The sequence below is a fragment of the Argentina anserina genome, chromosome 5 (genome assembly GCF_933775445.1).
Source record: "Argentina anserina chromosome 5, drPotAnse1.1, whole genome shotgun sequence".
NCBI lineage: Eukaryota > Viridiplantae > Streptophyta > Magnoliopsida > Rosales > Rosaceae > Argentina > Argentina anserina.
This window is the reverse complement of record NC_065876.1, coordinates 19,421,556-19,446,828: the sequence shown is the minus strand read 5'-3', so window position 1 is coordinate 19,446,828 and position 25,273 is coordinate 19,421,556. Positions and strand designations below refer to the sequence as shown.

The 25,273-nt window shown below is 36.3% G+C and overlaps 1 protein-coding gene, 1 long non-coding RNA gene and 1 pseudogene across 5 annotated transcripts; all 3 read left to right on the top strand.

The window, feature by feature from the left end:
- Nucleotides 1-25,273, top strand: part of LOC126795674 (uncharacterized) — a 157,843-nt pseudogene that overhangs the window by 4,451 nt on the left and 128,119 nt on the right.
- LOC126793974 (ABC transporter I family member 10) lies at nucleotides 13,480-18,680 on the top strand. Of its 4 annotated transcripts, XM_050520614.1 has the most exons (9): nucleotides 13,498-13,544; nucleotides 14,151-14,238; nucleotides 14,340-14,489; nucleotides 14,572-14,603; nucleotides 14,688-14,743; nucleotides 15,046-15,132; nucleotides 17,040-17,165; nucleotides 17,265-17,387; nucleotides 18,312-18,680. In XM_050520614.1, exons 3-9 carry the CDS (start codon nucleotides 14,386-14,388, stop codon nucleotides 18,519-18,521), a joined length of 738 nt encoding a protein of 245 aa, XP_050376571.1. In that variant the 5' UTR covers nucleotides 13,498-13,544; nucleotides 14,151-14,238; nucleotides 14,340-14,385; the 3' UTR covers nucleotides 18,522-18,680. The 4 variants fall into 4 exon arrangements, with proteins under 4 accessions (XP_050376570.1, XP_050376571.1, XP_050376568.1 ...); XM_050520611.1 differs by having other exon boundaries at nucleotides 13,501-13,544; nucleotides 14,572-14,743; XM_050520612.1 differs by having other exon boundaries at nucleotides 13,525-13,544; nucleotides 14,151-14,266; nucleotides 14,572-14,743.
- Nucleotides 23,251-25,123, top strand: LOC126793979 (uncharacterized). The gene is made up of 2 exons (XR_007672104.1): nucleotides 23,251-23,489; nucleotides 24,844-25,123. It is a non-coding gene; the product is annotated as an uncharacterized LOC126793979 (long non-coding RNA).

Below are 25,273 nucleotides of genomic sequence, written 5' to 3'. Positions count from 1 at the left end.
GTTGATCTTTGAATGATTGGTTGAAAGATGATCACAAGATTGGAAATTGAACTTAATTGCTATTTGATGGTTAATCGATGTGTAGAAATTGTACGAACATGTAGTAGATGAGGATTTTGAAACTTAGGTACAGAATGAGCATGTTCCCTACTTGTTTGAATTCATGTAACCTATGTGAGTTTCGAGCCATATATGTGCCTTTCTTTGGAGAGTTTAATCTATCGTTTATTGGCTATATAACCTCATTACATCCATTTTGATCAATTCATATGCCATAGAATTGCAATGAACTAGAGAATGCTAGAACTTACTTTGTAAAACTTTCAAAACTTTTATCATAATATACTCTGATTTTGAAAATGATTGTTGGATCTTTTTAGGGATTCCACCACTTAAACCAAAAAGCCGTATGTCTTATTTGTGCCCTGCTTGGGACACCTTAGTATGAACCCCTTTGAGCCAACATTAAACCTTTTCTTTCATTACCAACATGTTAATATCCTTGCTTAGTATAGTTATATCTCTACCTTGTTCTCAAAGCTTGGCAGAGCCGATTTCTTGGTGTTAATATGGAGTGATGATTCGATTCAAGTGTGGGGTTATGCTATGTATGTATTTGTGCCTTAAGAAAAAGGTGAAAAGAATGAAAAAAAAATAGAAAGATGCCGTGAGAAGAAAAAAAATACATGAACACGGCTTGAAAGAAAAAAATATATATATACAAAGAAGTTACGGCATAGCTATGTTTGATGTGAATTAGGAGTTGTGATGTATTTGTTGAAGGCTCAATAATGTTGTACTTTAGCCTTTGTTCGTTTTCACAATGTTTAGAGTGAAGAATGGGTCCAACATGATAAAATTGGCCCTTGTTTTATGGAGTATGGCGACATAAGGTGAATGATTCTTGCTCTGCTAAGTCTTGAGGATGACCTTTCTGATTCCTTTTACCTAAATAAATCATATCCTTACCGAGCCTAAGCCTACCTTTTATAAAGATCCACATGATTCTTAAAATGAGTAGCTCTTGATTTGTGGAGTTTGTTTCATGAGTAAGCATATGGTTTGGGTTCATTTGTGCATATGATTGGTATCTTTCATGAGGTTTTCGAATTCACTATGTATTCATAACTCTTATGTGTGAAAAGCTTTTAAGCATATGCCATGTTCTTGAGAGAAAAGATTCGGAGTGCATATCCCTTGTGAGTTGAATTTGAACTTGTTTTGAACATGTTGAGCTTAATATCACTTATGTTTCTGCCATGTCTTACTTGTTATGCGAGATCTCATGTTTATTAACCATTGAATTCATTCTATCTATTTTGATTGAGTGTTATTCTTGATGGTATGAGTTTGAAGATCGCTGAGACAAAATGTTGAAGGCATTATAGTTGAGTCATTAGTTTAGTTGTATTGATTTTTGTTTTATGTTTTTGTTTTCCTTTTCTAGTGTTTGCTAAGGGACTAGCAAAGCTTAAGTATGGGGTTGTTGATATGAGCACAAAGTGTGACGTTCTTAATGCGTTTATGTCCTATTCTTACTCTTTATTAACTCTTATTTAGTATGTTTTAGTTTCTTTTGTATGAATAATTGTTTAGGTAGAGCTTATATCAATTATAAGTGAATTGATGATGAAATCGTGCTAAGTGTTAAGAATCCTTGTTGATATATGTTTCCTTGTTCGAGTAGGATTCATCTTTGCGTATTTCTTTGTTTCTAATATACTTATTCTTATTTGGAAATACAAATCCATGTTGGAAAAGGAAAGCAATCCTAGTTCCACAAGGAAAAAGAAGAAGATACACTTAAAAACCCAATCCATGCAAGAATGAAAATGCTGTCAAGATTTGTAGTCCAACTTCGACGGGCTCGCTGGATAGCTCCGATTGCGTTAGAAGACGTACCTTATATGGATAAAAAGGATTTTGAGTCTAGTTTCTGTAGGATTTGGAATCAAATCAATATCTTATTCCTACAGGGAGATATGACCGAATAATTACTCGGAGGTCCAGTGAGCTCGACGGAATTATCTCAGCCATTGATTTGCTTTTGATCCAAGGGCTATGAGGGAAACTTGGGACTTTTTTCCTCCTGCATATAGAGAACAAATATGTATCAGAATGTCCATAAATCCATGCACCAAAGAATGTCAAAGAAGACATGCAGCAAATTAAATGAGAAGAGGCAAGAAAGTCAAAGAAAGCATCCAGCAAATTTAATGAGGAGAGGTAAGAAAAATCAAACATGGCTGCAACAATTAAGACTTTTGCTGCCTCCCTAATTCAAAGGAAGAAATTTGTGCAAAAGAAATCAGCATTAAAGGAGGAAGAAGATATGCAATTAATGCAAAAGATATGCAATCCTTATAGAAATCTAACTTTGACGAGCTCCCTTGGACAGCTCAGAATGACTGAGAAAGTGCACGATATATGGATGAAAAGCCACGGAAGTCTAGTTGAAATTGCCAGTTGGAATCATCTCAATATCTATTTTCTAGAGAAAGTTATGGCCACAACAAGGGACAAAATGTCAGATCTGCCGAATCTAGGAAACCTCAACCAATTTGGTTTCAACTTTGTGGACTTTGTGGCCATCCTTCCTTGGGTTTCTTCCTCTATATATAGCACCTCATTTCCACATAAAAGGATCATCAACCTTGCTCACAAGACTTGCCAAAGCTCTGCCCAAACACTTTCATTCACCAAGCATCATAGAATCCGAATTCACCACCCTTCATCATATTTTCTGTCCAAAGCTTGGGAGCCTAGGATACCATACTCTTGAAGATCTCGTGCTACCTCTGTAAGGAACCTTGGGAGGAGAATTATAAAGTGTAACTCTTTGATCTTCATGTTTAGTTTTCGGGTTTTTATGTTCTTGTTCTTGGATGATTTATGTTTAGGTTTTGTTAAAGTTATTTTTATTCTTGTCTATGAGATATTTGTAATTTTCGAATGACATGATGAATTAAGGTTTTCGATTTTTATTCAATGATTTTAGGTTTTATGCCATGAGTTTCAATTTATGTTCTTAATTAATTTTCGGTGTGCTCTTATATTGCATGTGTGATTAAGACAAGTAATTGATGTCGCATATGTTAATCATTCAAAGTTAAAAACAATTTTTATACAAGTAGTTGATTAATTGTTTGTCCCCTTTGTTCCTCCACCGATTATGATCTTAAGTTCGACATTGGATAAGTGCTTTAAACATGTTGATTTCTCTTTGTGATACGTAATTGCATGATGAATTAGTATGTTAGATTTCGTAGCAAGACAAGTAGTTGAGCTCAATAATATCCATGTATTAGGAACCAAGTAGGAACTTGATGCATGATCGAATTTAAGATGAACTATGATACTTACGGCATGAACATGATTGAGAGTAGATTTCGTTACCTTTGTTCTTATGTTATTTGTTTGATCACATGTATATGTTAGTTTAGGTTTATTTTATGTTTGATCCGAAATATATCTCAAATCTTTTAAACTCTTATGAATTCGTTGTTAAATGTTTGTGATTCTTTACACTGGTTGGATCCCCGGTTTGAGAACGATACCCTCTTCTTTTATACTACTAACGATGCTTACAGGGTTAATATTGATCTCGAGTAATCGAACCGATCAGATTCCTAGTGCAAATATGACTCTCAAGATATCACTAATGCGACCAAAACGTAGAAAGATGAAGACTTCTAATCCAACTAGGGTTCCTAGTCCTATAAGGATTTCTACTCAAACTAGGACTCTAGACCAATTCTTCGTTTTTAACTCGTTTAAGCATAAAGACACATCCAAAACCGTCCAAGACTCCTATTGTGACTCAATGACTCGATATTACAACAATAAGGGCTAAGTAAAGTACAAATGGAGGTAAAAACATATTAAGTGCTCCTATCACATAGCTTCGAAATGTTCTGCATCATTCATCTTCTTCATTCATGAAGTCCATATTATCTTCACCCATAATATATGTCATTCTTTAGAAGTGCATTTAATAAAGGCATATCCAGTAAGAACCTATTTATAAGATGCAACCACATGATCAATACATAATAAAGTCCATAATTATCCATACATACTTGTTCAAAGTATATCGGTTTGAACTCGAGCTTTCGATATAGTTAGTTCATCACTAAACTTTGAGAACCTACAAGCAAAAAGATTTTTCATGCATTCATGCATGAGACAGTATAATAATCCAAAAGAATACATAATAGAAAGATTATAGAAACGTAACAGTATACATAATCCAAAAGACAACAAATAATAACAAAACATATCATTTTATTTTAACGATAGATGATAAAACATGTCTCAATTCCGATAAATAATTGAAAAAAGTCATCTATGAAACTATTATTCCATCCTAAACTTTGAGAACCTACAAGCAAAAAGATTTATCATGCATTCTCTTTCAACGAAACATAATAGAGACAGTATAATAATAATCCAAAAGAATACATAATCGAAAGATTATAGAAACATAACAGAATACATAATCCAAAAGACAACAAATAATAAGAAAACATATCATTTTACTTTAATGATAGATGATAAAACATGTCTCAATTCCGATAAATAATTGAAAAAAGTCATCTATGAAACTATTATTCCATGAGACCACATTTTGGTCGTTCATTATTCTAAAAACCAACATTAAAGACAAGCATCAATATGACACTTGACTTATTGCATTGTCTTGAACTCAATCCACTTAAATCGTTGTTCCAGGGTCATGTTCAAAAACAGATCCTTTAATGCTTTTGTATTAAGCAACTCAAAAGCCAAGTAACGAGTTTCATCATTCAAGTCTGGAGTTTCCATAAGAGCATCCCAACATTCTTTATCCCTTGACTCTCTTTTCTCCATCAGGCTATACATTTTGTTGAAGTTAGTGGCAATAAAACCAATACCAAGAGAGAGCCTCTTCATAACATCACCTTCAGAAACATCATCAGTTGAGTTGTCATTTTTTTCAACCTCATTTCTGTTGCGTTTTTTAATTGCACTACTTCCAGCATTGTTCTCCACTGTATTATCAGGAACTGCCGCAGTTGTGGCCTGAAAAGGCAAGGATGATGATTGTGATGGAGGATATTGGAGGGGTAATTCATCCCTCACTTGAATGAAAGCACCAACATTATTATCATAGACCAAGTCATTCAAAGAACCACTTTCAGTTTCTTCAACCACATGTGTTGCAGCATCAATATCATCTCCCAAACTAATTGAAAACTTACCTGTGGCAACTCCATTTCCTACTGCGATTTTCAGATCCTCATAGTCTATAAATGTTTGGTTGTGAACGCTTCTGTGTTCTTTATGTGCCTAAAAAGTGTAAAAATAAATAGTCAATATAATTAAATAAACATTACAAATAATATAAATAAAAATGAGGGTGTAGTCTCTCACCTTAAAGTAATCCTCCCATACTTCATCACTTGCGGTTATTTTTTTCATAACGGGGTCCCATCCAAAGCCGGAGCTGTGACGCAGAAGCTGACTATACAGAGAGTATGTTTCTTAACCCACTTCACCCGATGACTATAATGTTTATAAGTCTTTTGACACCCTAGCTTTTTGTTGAAAGGTGGAAGTATTTTGTTCTCAACTCTTTTTTTGTTTATCAGACCACTTTGAGGATCACGCCAGCCACGTTTAGCAGCATCAACCAATATTTGCAGTAACTCGTTGCTCTCTTCATTAGTCCATTTGTCATAATTTCCTTTTCCCTCTTCTTTAACTCCTTTGCCATTTTCTAGTTGCGATGGTGCCATTGACAATGCTATAAACGATATGTCTGCTTTTAACGAATGCATTTATAAATCTATTGTTTACTATCTTTAACCAAACCCCAATTTTATTGTTCACCATACATACATATCTTACGTATTTTCTTTTCAGGAGGTCACATCTTACATATCTATGAATCAAATTGGGTTCTTGTAGCAAATTGGCTAAAAACAAAAAAGAAAGTTTCTTGGTTCTTTGGTTTTTAGTCCTTATATTCATCTATAAGTTATCACATAGTGATAAGGAAATAAAGGCGCAAATCAAATCATAGAGACTACACATGTATATATCAATAGATTGAACCATAGAAACGTACATGTATGTTGATTTATTAATGGATGTACCATATTGATCAAATTTGCATGTAATCTGGAAACATATCTTCCAACTTGCATTGGTTAATGAGTCCAGCTATTCATTCATATTTGCTCACATAGGATCGAAAGCAAAAGAACTGAATACCAAAAAGGTTTGATATTTCCAGGAGTAGTTCTCTAGGGTTTACGGTAGGGTTCACAAATAACAATATGGATACATATAATTGTAATAGGTTCAAGGACAAAGATAATGATAGAAAACATCACTGATAAAATCGACAAATTCAAGGAAAATGGAGACAAAGGAGAAACCCTAGAGGTTTTTCACGTACCTAGTTGGCGGCTCCTTCGTGAAAAAAAATCCTCCAGAAATCTTTGGTGTGGAGGTTGGATTTCTGAGGAGCCTTGCTATTTATATTAGAGGCTTTCTAATCCACAAGAATCAAATTCTATACAATTTGTAGAATTTTGAGAATACCTAACACTTATGTGGACTCATAAAAAGTTTTCAATGAATACCTTGTGATTTTTTGAATACCCAAATACTTTCAGAAACTCTTTAAAAGTTATAATAGATCATAATTGAATACCCACAAACTTTCCAAGTCTTAAAAAGTAGTCAAAACTACTTGAAAATCAAAATACAATACACCCTAAATACAATACACTCTTGTACTCAAGTTGTTTCTCAAGTTGAAAGAAATGAGATTTTTTTTCGGTTACATGAAAGAAGGGGGATTAAAGAAGATCTTTTAATAGAAGTGGAAGAAGGTTGCAAGAGAGCGATGATCCACGAAGTCGAATTCAACGGGTGTGAGAAGCAAGAGTGATTTTTGTTGGGTTTAGTTAGGGGTGGGCACGGGACGGGATGGGACGGGACGGGGCTCATCCCACGTCCCATCCCACTCTTTTGAATCGGGACGGGACGCGGGTTTTTAAGAATGCATCCCACTCGGGATTAATCCCGGTTGGGATCGGGACGGGACGGGCCTAATCCCACCGTCCCATGACTTTAAAATACCTATTTTCTCAATTTTAAGAGACAATTATCATTCAAGATTTCAAGTAATCAACTTAAGTCAATTAACAACATTGACAAATAGTCCATCATAAACTTAAATAGTCACAAAACAAACATCAAACAAAGTTATAGACCTAAACATTAATTACATTTTCCACCGGTACAAACTTCCCCTTTCCTTTTCCTCTTGGAGTTGGAGGTGGACAATTGTTCTTGCTTGAAGCATTGTCCTCATGATCTGCAAAAATGAGTAAATGACAGTCCAAGAGTAAGTCTAAATGTATAATGTCAAATTGAATTGAAATCGGTCAACAAGTATAAAGTATAAACACTTGTTAAAATGTATACCTAGCTCAAGACCTTCATAAAACTCAGTGTTTATCATTGTTGGTATATCAGCCTCTACTTCAACCATTGCAATATCATCACCTAACATCCAATTTTGCATGCAAATCAGCCCCTCCACAGTTTTAGGAGTTAATGAGCTCCTAAAACAGTCAATTACTCTACCCCCTGTTGAAAAACATGACTCTGAGGCCACTGTTGAGGTCTGAATGGCAAGAACATCCCTAGCTATCGCAGCTAAGACTGGATACCTGCAGCTATTAATCTTCCACCAACTCAGGATGTCAAAGTGATCTTCTTCATCAGTTGGATCCAATGCAGCATCTAAGTATTGATCAACTTCATGAGCTGCGACTGCCTCTTCCTTTTCTTGAACAAGCTTTTTCCAATTACTGAGCCGCTGACCCCGATGGCCTGAGCTAGAGCTGCTTCCACTTATGATAGTACTAGATGAAGAATTAGGAGAATGCGGCCTCAGCATGTGTATGCCTTCATCTACATGTACCACATACTAACACAAGATGACAAGAATTTATGATTAGTCCAACAAAACATCTCAATGGTACTCACAGAAGCTCAAAACAGTAGCATCCCTATCTATTCACAGAACAATAACACCATATATGCATCAACACACACAAATCATGTTGGTTCTGTGGCTGTCAATCAATGGTACTCACAGAAGCTCAAAACAGTAGCATCCCTAGCTATTCACAGAACAATAACACCATATATGCATCAACACACACAAATCATGTTGGTTCTGTGGCTGTCAATCAAAGCTATCTCACTTTTGGTTAACGATTCCATAAAACGAAATTTCGATCTCAAAAACATCATTTGCACACACATATCATTACCATATATGCATCAGCACTCACAAATCAGTAGCATCATCTAAACAAATATCATTTACACACACATCATTACCATATATGCATCATAAGCAGTTGAAGTATGAAGTAATACCTGATTATAAAGATCCATAAACAGCTTTTTGATCTGCTTTGTTCTTCTTTCCACCTCACAAACAGGCAGCTCCTCTTCCATATACATGTGTGTTACATTTTTTAACTTGAATCTTGCATCTAAAACTAGACCAATAACCAACATGTTGTTAAGGTCCCCAAAAGAGCCAAAATACTTCAACCATTTGCTTCTCATATTGCTAGCCATGTCTATCAATGTCTTTGTAGTTTCTAACCCACTTGCCAACCGAGGTGTTAGTAACAAGCTTTTTATGTTGGTCTCCATGTCAATAACATCATGTAAAGCAGTGTGCACAGTAGGGTGCAATGATGCACTGTTCCTTAGAGTAACCTCATAGAAAAGTCTTAAGAAATTGACAAACACTTTCGCCTTGTCCCAATCTTCTTCATTCGGAGGTCCCACCTTCTTTCTGTGACTAGTGCTAGGTACTAGATTTCCATCTTCATCAAATTCTTCATCTGGTTCTTTAAAGTAAGCTGCAAAGGTTGACTCCTCATCTTCCAACATTAGTGCGAATACTTGTTCAAACTTCAAAGCCGATTCCAACATTATATAGGTGTTGTTCCACCTTGTTGGGACATCCATGCACACAAGTCCCTTACACTAAAGCTTTTCCCTTGTTACAGCCTTCTTAAAAATCTCTAACCTATTTGCAGAAGACCTCACAAACTTCACAGCATTCCTAATTGCCAACACAGATTTCTGCAACCTTTTCAAACCATGCCCCACTATTAAGTTAGTAATGTGAGCAGTGCACCTCACATGCATGTATTTTCCGTTTAAAATTTGATCATAAGCTGCCGACTTATTCATCTTAGCAACCAGCCACTCTAAAGCACACTTATTTGAAGAAACATTATCAACAGTAACACACATCACTTTCTCAATTCCCCACTGCACCAAGCATGATTCAATAAGCTTCCCTATAGTTGGCCCTTGATGGTTTTGAATCATACTAAAGTTAAGGATCCTTTTGTGCATTTTCCAATCTGCATCGACAAAATGCGCAGTAAGCACCATGTAATTGATATTTTGAACACTAGTCCAAGTGTCGGTGGTTAGACTCAGCCTATATGCTTTCAAACTCTTTTTTAGTGCATGTTTTTGGATGTCATACATATTTAGAAACCTTCTACACACTGTTCTTCTTGAAGTCTTTTCAAAAGAAGGACACACTCTCTGACAAAATCTGTTAAACCCTAGCTTGTCTACAAAGCTAAATGGCAGCTCATCAATGACAATCATCTCTACACAAGCTTCAACAAAATCTTCCTGATTTTGAGCTTTTGTACTTGTGCTCAGTTTATTTGACCGAGACTTATCCCCTACAAGATTTTTTTGTGTCTTATCTCCCTCATGTGGAAAATACCTACAACCTTGATTGAGATACCTAAGCAAACCAGATGTACCACTCTTACCCTCAACATTGAAATCCCCAAACTTCCCCCTAGGACAATGGATGCAATATGCCCTTCTTTGAACTCTCTGGATTACTTTACCATGAACATCTTTTACTCTCTCAATTTTTTCATACTCTTTGAAATGATCCCAAACCATACTAGTACGTTTTGTACCTAGAGAAGAAGACTCACCACCCTCACTTACAGAAGCAGCAGGTTCAACTACACTTGGAGCAGGTCCATTGGCAGCAGCATGTGTTTGGCTTGAAGCAGGTTGGCTTCCAACTTCAAGTAGCTCCAAAGGAGTAGGAGATGCTACTGTTGAAGAACTCCCAAGACCAGAAGCAGAGGGATTAGGTCGAACCAAACCCGACTTCTTTCCTCTAGCCATCCTAAACCAATTTGACAAGAAACACATCATTAGTCAACCTATATGCAGTGGAAATGTGAAATGCTGGAGCTTTCATGAATAGAACACAAAAACAAAAATAGAAGCAAAAATACATGGTCAGCTTTATAAAACAATCTACATATATTGATTTCATTTATATACATATAGTATAGAGATTACATTCCTTAATTTGTGTAATGTCTGTGCAGAAGCAAATGATGATTAAAAACAACAATTATCATTATATTTATATCTATATCAGAGAACATGAACTCAAGAACATGTATGATTGAACCTAAAAATGATTGAAAGGGGAATATAATTGTATCCTATTGTCCAATATTGCTTCAAACTCAATGATCCAGCACTCAAGCAACCATGCTTCAAACTATGTAATACATCAAAACCTACATTGTTTACTACCTATCATACTACTCTATGCAGCATCATATAATCTCTTAGTAATTGTTACGTTTGTGGCTGACAACTGTGACCAACTGAAAATATGAGATAGCTGAACCATTATTCTAATTCTTGAGACTGTCAGGAAATATGACATCCTTTGCTGGTTGCTATCTTAATCAGATTGTTTATGATAGATCATACTTTCTAATGTAATTTGGACACTATGATATAGTTACCATGACATTATTATGATGAATTTTTAAACAAGTTGTCTTTTTACAGGAAGAGTTTCAGAATGTATATGTTGAAACACATGTAGGCACTTGATTATCCCTTGACACTGTTTAACTACTTATGTTCAAATAAAATGAATGCATAAATATATAATTAATTGATGTATATAAGGAGGGAACAGACCAATTGACTCATCTATTCGTATGTTAAGTCTCTTAAATTGTATGGTTTTAACACACCTAGTGATCATTTTGTTCTGATGTAGTGCTAGAATTCCATGATTGAGTCCTCTGTTTTTACTCTTTCAAATTTTAAGCCATATAGGTTCTTTACAGTGACCAAGTTCATACTCAGCTTCAATCTCTTTGGTCCAAAGTGACCGAATGCTACAGACTACTTCGGTCAAATAATCTATGCATATAACACAGGATGAGAGAACTACACAATGTTCAAATTACTTCAACATCCAGAAATCTCAAAAACTAAAAATTACAAATAGACTCATATGAAACAATGAAAAGGGTCACTGAGTATATCTCTGATGCCCTGGAAGTATAGCTTTTGTTATTTGAGTGATTATACACTGTTACTTCATCTACTATCTATGCCGATCATTCAAAATCTTGCATAAACAAGTTAGAGGAGAAATATCAAGACTAGAAATTGGATCCACAATTTAGTACAAAAACAATCTAAGTGGGAAATATGCACAACTAGGCAAACACCCTGCATCATCTATTCATCTATATTCAACAGAAATAATTGAAATCTCAGTGGGAGAACTTACCCAGATCCTGGAATTCTGAGAGCTTAGAGAAAGAGAGGAAGTGATGAAATGCTGGGGGTTGAGGCTAAGGCAGTATGAGTATGGGTGAGGAGACGGCGGCGATGAGGTTGGAGGGGGTGGAAGTGGAGGGAGCAGGCTGGCAAGATGGGAGAGAACACAGAGAAGGATGGCATATGTTCTCTGCCTCGATGAGAATGGAAAGCAGGAAAGGTATGATTGAATCTGAAACAGTTCTTTGCGGCTTAACACATAACCTGATAACCCTAACAAATTTAAATCAACGGCCATGATGAATAATCCAACGGTCAAGATTAAAAGTTATTTAATTGCGGGACGGGACGGGACGAAGCGGGATATAAATTATTCGTCCCACGTCCCGTCCCACTGTTATGAAACGGGACGGGATCGGGACGGGACGAACGTTTTTAGACCTTCGTCCCGTCCCGTCCCTATGAATTTCGGGACGGGATCGGGACGGGATCGGGATTTTCGTTTTTTATGCCCACCCCTAGGTTTAGTTACAAGAAGGATATATCATTGTAAAGCCAGCAAAGTGTAATTAGTAATGATGGGGTGTAAACAAGTTGCTGGCTCTAGTAAAACATTCGCGGTACATTTAACATCACCCAATACATTTAAGGCATAAATGCCGATTTGCACCCTAAATTTGGCTGAAATTGTCAATTCGCACCATGAACTTGCATTTGAGTCAATTTACCTCCTAAACTTGGTAAAAATTGTCGATTTACACCCCGAACTTGTATTTGAGTCAATTTACCTCCTAAACTTGGTAAAAATTGCCGATTTGCACCACATCCGTTAAATTTAATTGTTTTATCCAATTTTGCGTCACATGTCATGCACATGAGGGGTAATGTTGTCATTTTCTATTTATATTTTTCTTAAAAATAAATTAAAATATTCTTTAAAATAAGGATTATTTTGTTAATCAAATTATTTATTTACATCTTTTTTTCTACCTACTTAACCCTACTTTGAATTATATATTCAATATACCCACCCATTCAAATATAGTGTGTTGTGTATAAATATATTTTTATATGTACACATTGTTGGAGGATGAACAAAATGAGAATAATAACGACGTAATAGAACAGAACGTAACCGTTTATTGATTGATAATGAGGCTAATATATAGGCATTACATAACCACAATCCCGTAGGATTCGGAGTCCTAATCTATTACAGAGATGCGAATCTATCTCTAACAGGAAACCTAATAAGGCTAAGACACACACAATGGTAGATTAGTAATTCTCTCGAAACACACATTTATTTTTAATTTTCAATGTATTTATTTATTCATATTTTTTCTAATATCTTTTAACATACCATATCACATAAAATAATAAATATATAAATCAATAACATGTTTCGAAAAAACAAACATTGTAGCAAGTGTTCCTCTTAAGTAATTTTATTAATTTATTTTATTATTCAATATGAATAAATATATAATGACAATACTACCCCTTAAATGCATGACATGTGACGCAAAATTGGATAAAACAATTAAATTTAACGGATGTGGTGCAAATCGGCAATTTTTACCAAGTTTAGGAGGTAAATTGACTCAAATACAAATTCGGGGTGTAAATCGGTAATTTTTACCATGTTTAGGAGGTAAATTGACTCAAATGCAAATTCGGGTTGTAAATTAACAATTTCAGCCAAATTTGGGGAACAAATCGGCATTTATGCCTACATTTAATATCCCTACTCGCATTTGCAATTCCATCTATATCCCTGCTACCTTTTAGATATATAAGCTCTCCCACACTTTCTGCTTCGGTTCTGTTCCTCCTGCTCTTGCTGCAAGCTCGTCTCTCGTTGCTAACAGGTAATACTTCAAACTATTCTTCTCTGAATTACTTGGGTTTCATTTCAATGGAGCTTGTATGTAGAAAGTCGATATAGCTCTGTAATAGACAAGGGAAAAAAATGAAATCTGATTTTGCTGTTGTCATAAAATCTGGAATTGTTCTATCATTTTCGATCGTCTCAGTGACCCAATAGTAAAACTATGCAGATATCATTGTTAGGTTGGGTACTTCTAACTTTTGGAAACCTATCTTCTTTCCCCAACTTGTCTTTATAAGCATTCTTCCATGCTTCTCTTTGCCAGTTTGCAATGTTATGTGTATGGCTGCTGTCTTACCTTCAAATCAAATCCTTGTATCTGCAATTTGATTCTGTCGTATAAAACGCAACTTGATGGTGTGCTAGCTAGTTGGGTCTTTCTATTATAAAACTCAGTGTTGTACATTGGGTGGCTGCATTCACTTGTTGTCAAATGAGTTAACATCAAAGGGTGTTCCTTGATTAGCAATCTGGTTGATCGTGGCTTACATGTATCTGTGAGACATTATGTAATAAAATTGATGTAAGGAAAAAAAAAACAGGATTAATCTGTATAACGTACATATATTAAACTATTAAAGTACAGATGAACTGCAGAAATGTCATTGAGGCTGTGAGGAACTTTATTTTAGGTGGCAAGCCACTGAGTACGTAACAGTTAGATGCTGTTCCTTGTAAGCACAACACCTCTGAAAAACAAAGGTTCACGTATGCTCTGCAGCTTTATGGCACTAATGATTATACATACAAACTAATGAAGGTTTTATTATTACAGTGCAGCAATACCAAACTGGGCATCAGACTCAGACTCAGACTCGGAAATGCTCATGTGCCAACTAGAATGCCATAAGATGATGTATCCATCAAAACTCATACATGCCTCTAAGCCTTTTGTCTCCCCTGTGAATTCTATTCCTCTCACCAGGTTCGCACCATCAATAGCTTTTCAGCCCGTAATTTGTTTACACTTATATTTGATTTGGGTACATCTCATTCTGTATACTCAGGACTAATTTTACAGAGGAAGTATCCATAGAAGGTTCCGACTTGAACTTCTCAGTAGCAACAAAGCAAGGTAAAACCTTACCGATTCTTAAAAATTGCTCGCTTCGCATTCCTTCAGGGCAGTTTTGGATGCTTCTTGGACCCAATGGGTGTGGGAAATCTACCCTCCTAAAGGTAGGTAAGAGCTGTTTCTTGCTTGAAGGGTTGATGTTATCTGGTACTTAATTCTGTCGTGGTCTTATAAATTGGCATTCTTATCATGATGAACAAAAAGTAATATGACAGAAGAATAAAGAAATGAAAAGAACCTTTTCTGATTTGTACATAGAACTTATTTGCCGCATGGGAAAAAATATAGGAAATATAGATTAATAAATAAGTGATCAGAAAGAACAATAATAAAACAATAAGCAAAAGAAAACGTGAAAAACTAATAGTTGTAATATACAATATTTATATTTTTTGAACTTTTGCAGATTTTGGCCGGTCTATTGAATCCAACAAATGGAACTGTGTATGTGAAGAGGCCTAGGAGTTTCGTTTTTCAAAACCCAGACCATCAGGTTAATTCTTTTAACTTTTTTGTTTCCATGCTTTCCGTGTCAGTCACTACCTTTCTGATATTAGTTGTGGCGGCTCAAGGATGGTGTGCTGGATAGAATATTATTTATTTATGAGGGAGTGACTCTTATACTTACCATATTTATGTGGAGGTATAAATATAGTGATTATACCAGCCAATGTTTGTGATCAGTATATAGTATCAATTTAATACAGCAGAGTTATCTTGCAACATATAGTTACTTGATTCTGTTTGTTTCTCGATAAAAGTGAACATAATGTGGAGCAAGAACTCAAAAAGGTTATGGCGTAACAGATAGTTGTTATCTTGTTGTCTTCTATTGTCTTGACTCGATATACCTGTCAACAAAAACAACACGCTATTCAAGTCTGCAGCTTAATGAATGATTTTGGCTGATTTTTGTCACAAGAAAGAGATAATGACGTAACTCATGGGGGTGTGCCCCTTTTTATAGGAAGCGACTTGAGATTCGGTGACCACTGACCTAATGAATGTACACATTAGTGAACTCATTCACCCTGTTGCCTTGACATGTATGCCCTGTTCTCCCGGTAATTGGTTTTGTGTATCAGAGGCTGTTTGTCATGCCTCTAGCTTTTTGCTTCTAGAAGTTTGAAGGGAATATTCCCTTTTGACATCTGTCTAGTTATATTGTCATTACTAGCCTACATGCAAGTATAAAAGATTACGCGCAATAGGTATATCCATATATGTTAATCCAGTCATACATTAGCTTCCAAAAAATATACTTGCTAGAGGTTGTCGGTGGTCCTGTTTTGTTGCTTCTGTTTGCTATCTATAAACACAACGCATATACATGATACCTCTAGGTTTGTGAGTGCTTCCCTATACCATATTAGGACGATTTGGTTTTGGAAGGAACCTCAACAAGCAAGAGGCGGAGGAGCTCTATGCACTTCCATATATTTTGGAAATGTGTGTTTGGTTTCTTCTTGGGAAGATGCAAGAAGGCTTGAGGCTTCATGGTTTATGGCAATGCGTTCTCTAGACTGTTATTTTAGTGGCAGTTATTATTTGTCTCAGCAATTTGTTCAGATCTATGAGATACTGGTCCTGCTTGGTTCATGGTATCTTGAATGAATTTGTGACATTCTCAGAGAAGAGGGCATAAAACTTATGGGTTTGTACAGTGCTAACATTCATCTGGACAATGAGTGACTGAAAGTTGTACAGAAAAGCATCTTTGAAATGTCATACGTTTCGGAGTGGATATTAAGCCAGATAAAATAGACTTAATTGTTTTCCCAACCATTTCAAATTTTCAAAATCCTTTTATTTCAGAGGGTGGGAGTGCTTGGTTTCTTCTTGTAAAGCATACGGATATTTATTAGAAAGGACCTGGTCAATGCATTCTGGGTAGGGGATGCATGGTTTTCACAGGTACTTTGCATGGTCTGGATGGAGAAAACGAAGGGTATTTGAAGGTTTGGTGGATAGGGAGGGATGGAGCATTAGATGCGGTTCAGTTGTAGTCTTACCCTGTAGTCTTGGGACCTATCTTATTATGAAGATTATAAGCTGCTGGAGGTTCATGTATGGGTGAGCTGCTTAGATGGAATTAGCTTTGTCCCGATTTCATGAAGACCCAGAGAATGTTCATTAGATGAATTCAATTCTTTATAATAAAAGTTCTCTCTTGCCTTTTAAAAGAAACAGGAACTTGTATAGATGCATAGAATATGATAGGTTTATACATCATTGTTTTATCAAAGAAATGGTTTACTTGGTGGATTCATAACATTTTCATGGTTCAAACGTAAAATTAAATACCTAAACTAATGTTCCTGTCTCTGTCTCTGTCACTATGATGGAGCTACTGGAGTAACTCTTGTTCAAGTTTATATTATTCTCTCTTTCATGTAACAGGTAGTGATGCCTACTGTTGAAGCAGATGTGGCATTTGGTCTTGGTAAGTTCAACTTGACGCGTGATGAAGTAAAATCAAGAGTGTCCAAAGCTGCAACTGCTGTTGGCATGTTGCAGTACTTGCAGGTAAATTAGGAACAACTATTATGACTCCAAAATAACTCGATATACACAACCAATATGTGCAAGAAACTTTACAGATTTTCCTTTTGCGCATTTTTGTAGAGATCAGTTCAGACTCTCAGTGGTGGCCAGAAGCAAAGGGTTGCCATTGCCGGTGCTTTAGCTGAAGCATGCAAAGTTCTGTTACTGGATGAGCTGACAACATTTTTGGATGAAAGTGATCAGGTAGTTTCTTTTTATCATTTACGATTGGCATAAAATGAAAATTACAATTTTATCATATTGTCTTATGTGAAACAATTGCAACATAATCATGTCATTTTAGCAGTCATCTCATTATATATATATATATATATATATAGTCATATTAGTTCTTATCCAGAGTGAAGCTTCACTCTGAAATTTCAGAGTGAACTTCCAATTTTGACACACTTTTCGGTCAAATTTTTTCACCATAAGCGATTCAATATTTAGGTATGCTATTCAAGATCATCTCTACAAAATTTCATCTAATTCGGACATCGTTAAGGTATTGAAATTAGATTAAATCAATTAATGAATTGAAACTGTTCAACATGAACCGTTCGTGTAAATATCAATTTTGAAAGCTCAAACCATTGTCAAATTGGATGAAACTTTGTAAAGATGATCTTGAATAGCATACCTAAATATTGAATCGCTTATAGTGAAAAAATTTGACGAAAAAGTGTGTCAAAATTGGAGCTTCACTCTGGATAGAGACTATATATATATATATATATGGAAATTCTCAGGTACTGAAGTCCACACTGTCCGTACGGTGCAGATTCGGCAATTCCGGCCACCGGCGACGTGCAACGACGGCGCCGACCAGCACAGCTGCACTCCCTTCCTCCCGACGCTCATGTCTGTGCCAGCCGGAGCTGTAGAATCAGCCTACGGCGGCCGAAATCTCGAAATCTCCGCACAGTGGCCAAAAACTTGAAATTTTGAGATTCCGGCCGGCACAGACAGAAACGCCAGGAGGAGGGAGGGGAGTGCGGCTGTGCTGGTTGGCGCCGTTGGTGGCCAGAAGCGCCGAATCCGCATCGTGTGGATGTCCTTGGACCGTAGATTTTCTCTATGGTTTTTGCTCTAAAATTGTTACCAAATTTGAGCTTTTATAACAAGGTTGGGGTGATCAAAGCTGTGAGGAATTCCTTGGACAGTTCCGGGGATGTTACAGCATTATGGGTCACTCATCGCCTGGAAGAACTCGAATATGCAGATGGTGCTGTTTATATGGAGAGTGGGAAAGTTGTGATGCATGGTGATGCCGCAAGCATTATGGATTTTATTAAAACTAGGCAATCAGCTTATATCAACGAAATCAATTCTTAACTGAGTGAGAGACTACTTTTCTGTGTATGGCTATGTATAAATTAGTGTAGAATCCTTTCTCAGAGTTTCAACAACTTTTTTAATTCAAATGATAGCAATCTTGGTGAAACAAAACCAAACTTGTGATTATAAATTCATAATGACTTCGGTTAACCTAAATTCATGGCAGTCTCCCGGAGCTTAGTGACATTCCGGGGCCTACTTGACCTCAAGTCAACCTCAGGTTATATATAGTAATCTTGACCCTGGAGAAAATATTTTCCTTTTTCTTTCTCTCAATCCTATTGAATATGCCAAGGTTATAAATAGGAAGATAGAATATTACTCCGTCTCCGTAATAAACAGACCAAATAGATGTGTTGCTAATGATTGTATTGATGCTGGTCGAGTCTTCAGAGATTCTGATGAGAATTGGGTAAGCGGTTTTCGAACCCATTTGGGTCTTGGTTTAGTTTTAGAGGCATATGCTTCTGGTCTTATCTTGGGATTCAGATGGTTAGCTTCTATATGCAACATTATTTTTTTATTTTTTTTAAAGCCATTGGAAGCAGTGTCACATCCATTAATGTAAGAATAGTAGATTGCATTCACCATGAGACCCTAGCTACGTGAAAAGCCATCCATGAAAGGTAAAGCTAAGAAAATTAAGAATCACCTAAAGTAATACAACCATAGGAATATGTCCAAAAGATACATTAAAACTCTATGTCTGTTCTGGGAAAATTATTATTCTACCATTGTGTCTGTTTATATTTAGATTTTCTTATTAAAGTAGATTATGCTTTAATGTAATAGATATGAATCTCTGATTCATCAAGATACTCCGTATGTAATGCCTATATATAGGTTAAATTATCAATTAATAACGAGTTCGATTATGTTCATTACGTTGTTATTATTCTCGTTTCATTATCCCGCAACAGGTTATCATGCACTACGTTATAAAGTGTCTGAGCGATGAGGCTACCACTAGAAAAAAAAATTAAAACCCTAGCCCTAAAGTCCTTGGTTACCGGCGACCTCTTTTCCTTGCATCGCCGAAGATTTTGCTGCTCCGACAATTTGTTGTCGGAAAAGAACAAAGAAAAAACAAGAAGTCAGATATGTTATGGGCACCCATAAAATTTTTCTGGGCACCCCATCTTCTCCATCGACTTGCGTCGATCGACCCCGCACTGGTGACCTCCTAATGACGATGTTCCTGTTTTTGCCGAGTCTCCTCATGATTCCGTCGTCATCCCAGCTCGGATGCTAGTGCCCAGAACTTGGTTTTCTTGTTACCTCCTCAACCTAGGACTCGCTCGTCGAGCCGCCTCGACGACTTGCTCCAAGAAACCGATGGCTTGAACTCCGAAGTTTCTCCAACCTAGCGCCGACGCCCATAAGCTCTTGGCCGGCCTTGCACCGCCACTTACTCGGCCGCACGAGGTTGCGTTGATGACGCCACGACATGATGTGGCTCAACCCGGATCTGTTCCTACCCAGTTCGATCTCCAGACCCAGCTGGGTCAGCCTTTGGGCCTTAGGCCTACCGAGCCCAATAGCTTTATTGGCTACATTTAATTTCTTTTTTTCCCTATTTAATTCTTTAATTGTTTTATTGCACGTTTAGTTTCTCTAAGAGATGGATGTTCCTCAAGAGAAATTTATGTCATTCGTACGACGATCGAAAAGGAATTCATCAAGCAGTTTTCTTGCATGACGATCGATTTGTATAACAATTTAATTATATGCAGTCTATTTGGCAAACCAACAAGTATGTTTTTCTTAAAGTTGCTGCCTTTGAACATATATATAAATTATCGGGCGCTATTAGCCTTCTTCATGTCTATTTTCCGGCCTTTCTTATAACGCAGATGAGACCAAAGAGGGATATGATTCCCCTCTTGGTCGATGTTTTTCATGCGACGGTCCTAGGGGAATCACATTATTATTTAAAGGGAAGAAATCGATTTCGTGTGGTCGCTTGAGTGCACCGTTGTTTTGGGTGCGATCATGAGAATCGCCGATATGCATCGATTATTTTGTGACCATATACATCACAACCCTTCTAATTCTGGTTCCATACTTGAATAGTTTCGATTATTCGAAACCTATACCACCCTCGTTTCTTGTGGATACGTCGTCATCGCGACTGTTATTTGAATTCTTTATTTTCCTTAAACTCATGTCTATGGACAATAATCCCAAGGTCTACATACTCAATTATTTGAGTTGAAATTCATTACTCTAAAACAACATTATTTGCTAACAAAAGATCCCAAAAATAGCAAAATTCTATGGGACACACTTAAAGTGATTCAATAAACATATATGACGTTGTTTTACCAGAGTTGACCTTGATGCATGTTGCACATCCAAGAAACACCATCCATTTTGGCTCATGTTTCTATTTATATTGAGGGAACTTTGGAGATGGAAATGTAACATTCTTCCATTCTCAAGCAAATTTTTTTAGCCTCAGGCTAAGACTCCGCCCGATCCAATATGTAAGATTTTGTTGCTACCGACTTTAGATTAGTCAATCTATTTTGACTATGTTTTCTTCTTAATATTTTTCAACTATGACGTTGGTATTGTCATGTTTATTAGTCGACTTTAGCCTAAGTCATCTATTGGAATTAGAAGTTTGTTTGTGTTGTATTAAACATTGACATATTCAATAAAATTTCTCGTATTCCTTTTTTATAAGATGATCTCGTGAGAATTTTCTTTGTTAACATGTGGTTCTTAAATTGGCCGCTTTTAGGTTACATAGGACCCCAATAGTACTATATTGTGAATTTGGCATTTAACATTTGTAAAACAAACCTCGGAATGTAAAATTTGACATCGTTATGATATCTGGCGTTTCCGGGACGTTTCCGGCCATTTTGGCCACCTTCCGGCTTGTTTCCGGCGTTTTCGACACCACTTCCCGGTTCCTACCAGCGATTCCTACTAGATATGAAGTCCGGCCTCCTAACCGGCCAGTTTCCGGCCGCCGGCGGTAGATTTTCAGGTCAGCGGTGCCACCGGTTTTCCATCGAGTTTTCGGTAATTCTTTGTCATTTTCTCATTGTTTTACCAGCATATTTCAAACATTCTTTGTTGAAGCGTTTTCTCACAAAAGTTTCATTCAGTTTTGAGTTATTTAGATATGGTTTTCCGATCCTTTTTTCTGGTTTTCTCCAAGTCGTTTCATATCTTAAACAATTTTATTATTGGTGACCACCCACACCAATGGGATGGTTTTTATCACCCTAATTGTTTGGTATTCAGCTACTCAAATATCATGTTTTTCCAACTCTTAAGTTGAAGAATGTAGTCTTGTTACCATGTGATACACAGATGGGATTGTGCTTTTGTTTCGATTCTTGTTATTGCAATATCCTACGGCGTATTGTCTGAAAACGTTCTGACGTTGACTCTCTTAATTTAATTATGGTGAAGTCTCTTGGTAATGTCAAATGTCTTGCTAATTGCGTAACCACCCACATTGTCCTACGTCGTAGGTAGTTGTTTTACGGATCTCGTGCGGAGATTGTGTTTTATATCTTCGTGCATTGCTAAGTTTTAAAGGTCATACATGCCAATGATAAATTTTCATCTTGATACTTGTGTTAAGAATGAAGAGGAATAAATCTGTCATATTTCGTGGACAGTGGCTTTTTCAAGCTTCGGCAGTAGCTTTGTTAGCCTGCAAACATAGCTTTGCTTGCCTGCAACAGTAGCTTTATGTATTCAAGATTCTTTGAATCATGGGTTCATTTTTGCTGCCTTATCGGTTTTGACATGATCATTTTTGGTCATTTTGAACGTGATATGATGATTAGAGTTTTTTGAAATTCACATGATCATCTGTTTCATATTCACGAAGCGTTTGGACAATTTTTTCCATGCAAATCTATGAAGAGACCGTGAGGCCTCCTCACGGCAATGTTAGGATTTTATGCCGTTCGTGGTGCCGTCCACCCGTTCATAGGGGATTGTGACGCCTCCTGTTCAACAATCTTAGCTAGTTCTCCATGCCCATCGTTTATCTCTCAAAACATACTCAATTGATGACTCTCATTGTCCATCTTCTCCTATGAAGACTCCAATTGAGCATATTTCATTCTTACAAAGTATTTAAGGTGACATTAGTGGACCTTATCCAACCGAATGCAGACATTTTTCAGTATTTTTATGCTATAGGTTAAGAGCATCGACACGTTGGTCACACGTCACTTTGTTATCCACAATGAATGTTGTATTTGCTAAGGTTTTAGCTTTGATCATCATACTAAGGGCTCACCACCCTTTCCATCCTCTCAAATCTTTTTGATTGGATACCGTTGGAGAGTTCACCTCTAAGACTTTTGATAATTTTATTTTGTATGTCTACTGGGATTGTCATTGAACATATTGTTCCTCATATTCTTTCACAGTACGATAGTAGAGTGTGACAGACATGACTCGCATTAGGAAGTATCACTGTTTGGTTTGTTTATTTACGTGTTTTATTGCTTGATTAGGATTAGTATAATTTCTTATTTGACTTATTTCGTTTTATTTATTAGTTGTTGAAGTTGTGAAGGAAAATTTGTGTTTAAGCTAAAGACTTATAAGCATGTCTTGGTAGACTTACAAGCATCCAGCCAAAATTTTGGGTTATACACGTGTTATTCATTTGTCCATCTCTATCACTTAACTAAAAAAAAGAGGCAGACACCCTTTTATTCTTCTCGGTGGAATTGCTGCTTCCTTTCTTCTTACCTTCTTGCACCTAGAAAAGAAACTGACTGAATAGATATCACTCAAGGAAAAATATCCACAGAGACCACTGAATTCATTGCCCAAATCCCTTGTTCAATTTCAATCATTCTCTGTGGCTGGTTGTTTGAATAAATTTGGGTGCTTGAGGAGATTAGGAGCTGCGAGTAGATTTGGTGCTTCGAGTAGATTGCCTTTGGGTTGCTTATTTTCTGTTGAAGAACTTGATTGGAGGTAGGGAAAATAATCTCTCCTCATAACTTTGATTCTATTTTAGCATGCGTTATGTGTGTATGACTGTGATGATTCCTCCTTTCATCTTGTACGATTGAACTCGATTGAATTGGTTGTAGGTTTATGATGCTACCTTTGGATATTGATTTTGATTTAGCAAACCTGGAAATTTGGTTGGTTATTGGGTAAGCTGTCATTACAGATTGATGTTTCAAATTAGTTAATTGAGTTCTTGGCTTTGATAGTGATTTGAGTCCGATTATGAGCAGTATCCCAGGTTATACATGTATAGTTTTAATTGAAACTCAGCTCCTTGAGTCATTTACGTTTCCCTTTGTCATGAAACTCTTTTTGCCTTCTCTTATCCAAATTAGTACGTGAATCATCATAGTTAATATTGGTTGTGTTATACAAAGTTTAAAAGACTTCAATGGGACTACTGTGAGCTATATATAGATATGTGTATATATATACACCTTTCTATCCACATATTTCGTTTCTGTAATGACAAGCTTTTACCGCAGCAAGTTTTGAGTTACATTATTAAATCCAATCGGTCTTCATCTTTTGCCATATCCCTATGATTAAATTTCAGTCTCTGGACTCCATTGCAATTATCTATTCTCTGATTAATTACTCATGTCTTTTGCCAAAAAGTCAGCTTGTACTTTCTTGTAAAAATGCAACTTTGAATTTCCAAGTCACTGGATCTAGCACTGATTTCATTGCTTCGTAAAAACTATTTTTCTGGACAGGTTCCCATTCTATGCTTGAACGGGGTTCAAGTTATGTTTTAGTTCGCTTTAAGGGAGTAAATAACTCCTGTGAAAGCATGTCTTTGGATGTAAATGTCCTTTTTAATTGGTTAGGCCCGGAGAATTGTTAAGGAGTGATTGTAACTCTATAGGGTATTTACCCAAACCTAATCAGGATCTGCTTGCGGAGGTTACTCAGTGGTTTAGCTGGGTGGTGGGCTCTAACCGGCTTGTTAAGAATTTGTTTTTACTGAATTGAGGCTTTTGTTATTTTACCTTGTCTTTACGATGAGATTTACCATGATTATCAGAATTTCATTATGTTTGGTTGATTTTTGATTGTATTCACTCATTTCTATACTAAGTCTCAATTGTTGTCTCGTACCAATTGTTCAGTCCTTACCAACAGCAATTTTCAAAACAGATCACTATGTCTTTTTGTCCTTGTTTATCTGGTCATAGTTCTTCAACTATCCTTTTACTTCTATTCACTTCATTCGTTCTAAATGTGTACTAATCTAGAATCATTGTTATGACGATTGTTTTATCGTACATACTGAGCGTGTAAAGCTCATTCCCTATTTTATTTGTGATTTCAGGTAGAAATAGTGGGAGTGGTTCCAGTTTTCCTGAATTATCTTAAGGTGCTAGTATATGAAGTCTTACCTTGTATGAAGTGCAAGCTTGATTGTGTTTCCTTTGGCCACTATTTTGTGCTGATGTAGATAGACTACTATTCCAGGAGATGTACTTCTATTTTGCTGTGTAAATGTTGTATATCTAGTAGAGGTATAAACCTGGAGAGTTGGTACTGAATTGTGGTGGAGTTGTTTTAAAAACAAGTTCTTTATTTTGAATGAATATACACTCCTTATCTTAGTTTCATTGGAAATTTGTAAAAGTCATGTACATGAACTGATATTGTGGCCACATTTCAATATTTTAGTTTGAAATTTTCTTACTCTATTTCCTTATCAAGTTCTAACTTCTTTCTCTACTCATTTTAAATTAAAATAAAACAAGGAAGAA

Coding starts and splice junctions, on each gene's coding strand:
- LOC126793974 (XM_050520613.1), top strand. CDS start 14,386: ATGCTCATGTGCCAACTAGAATGCCATAAGATGATGTATCCATCAAAA. Junction 14,490..14,571: donor AATTCTATTCCTCTCACCAG/GTTCGCACCATC, acceptor CTGTATACTCAG/GACTAATTTTACAGAGGAAG. Junction 17,388..18,311: donor TTTTGGATGAAAGTGATCAG/GTAGTTTCTTTT, acceptor TTTTATAACAAG/GTTGGGGTGATCAAAGCTGT.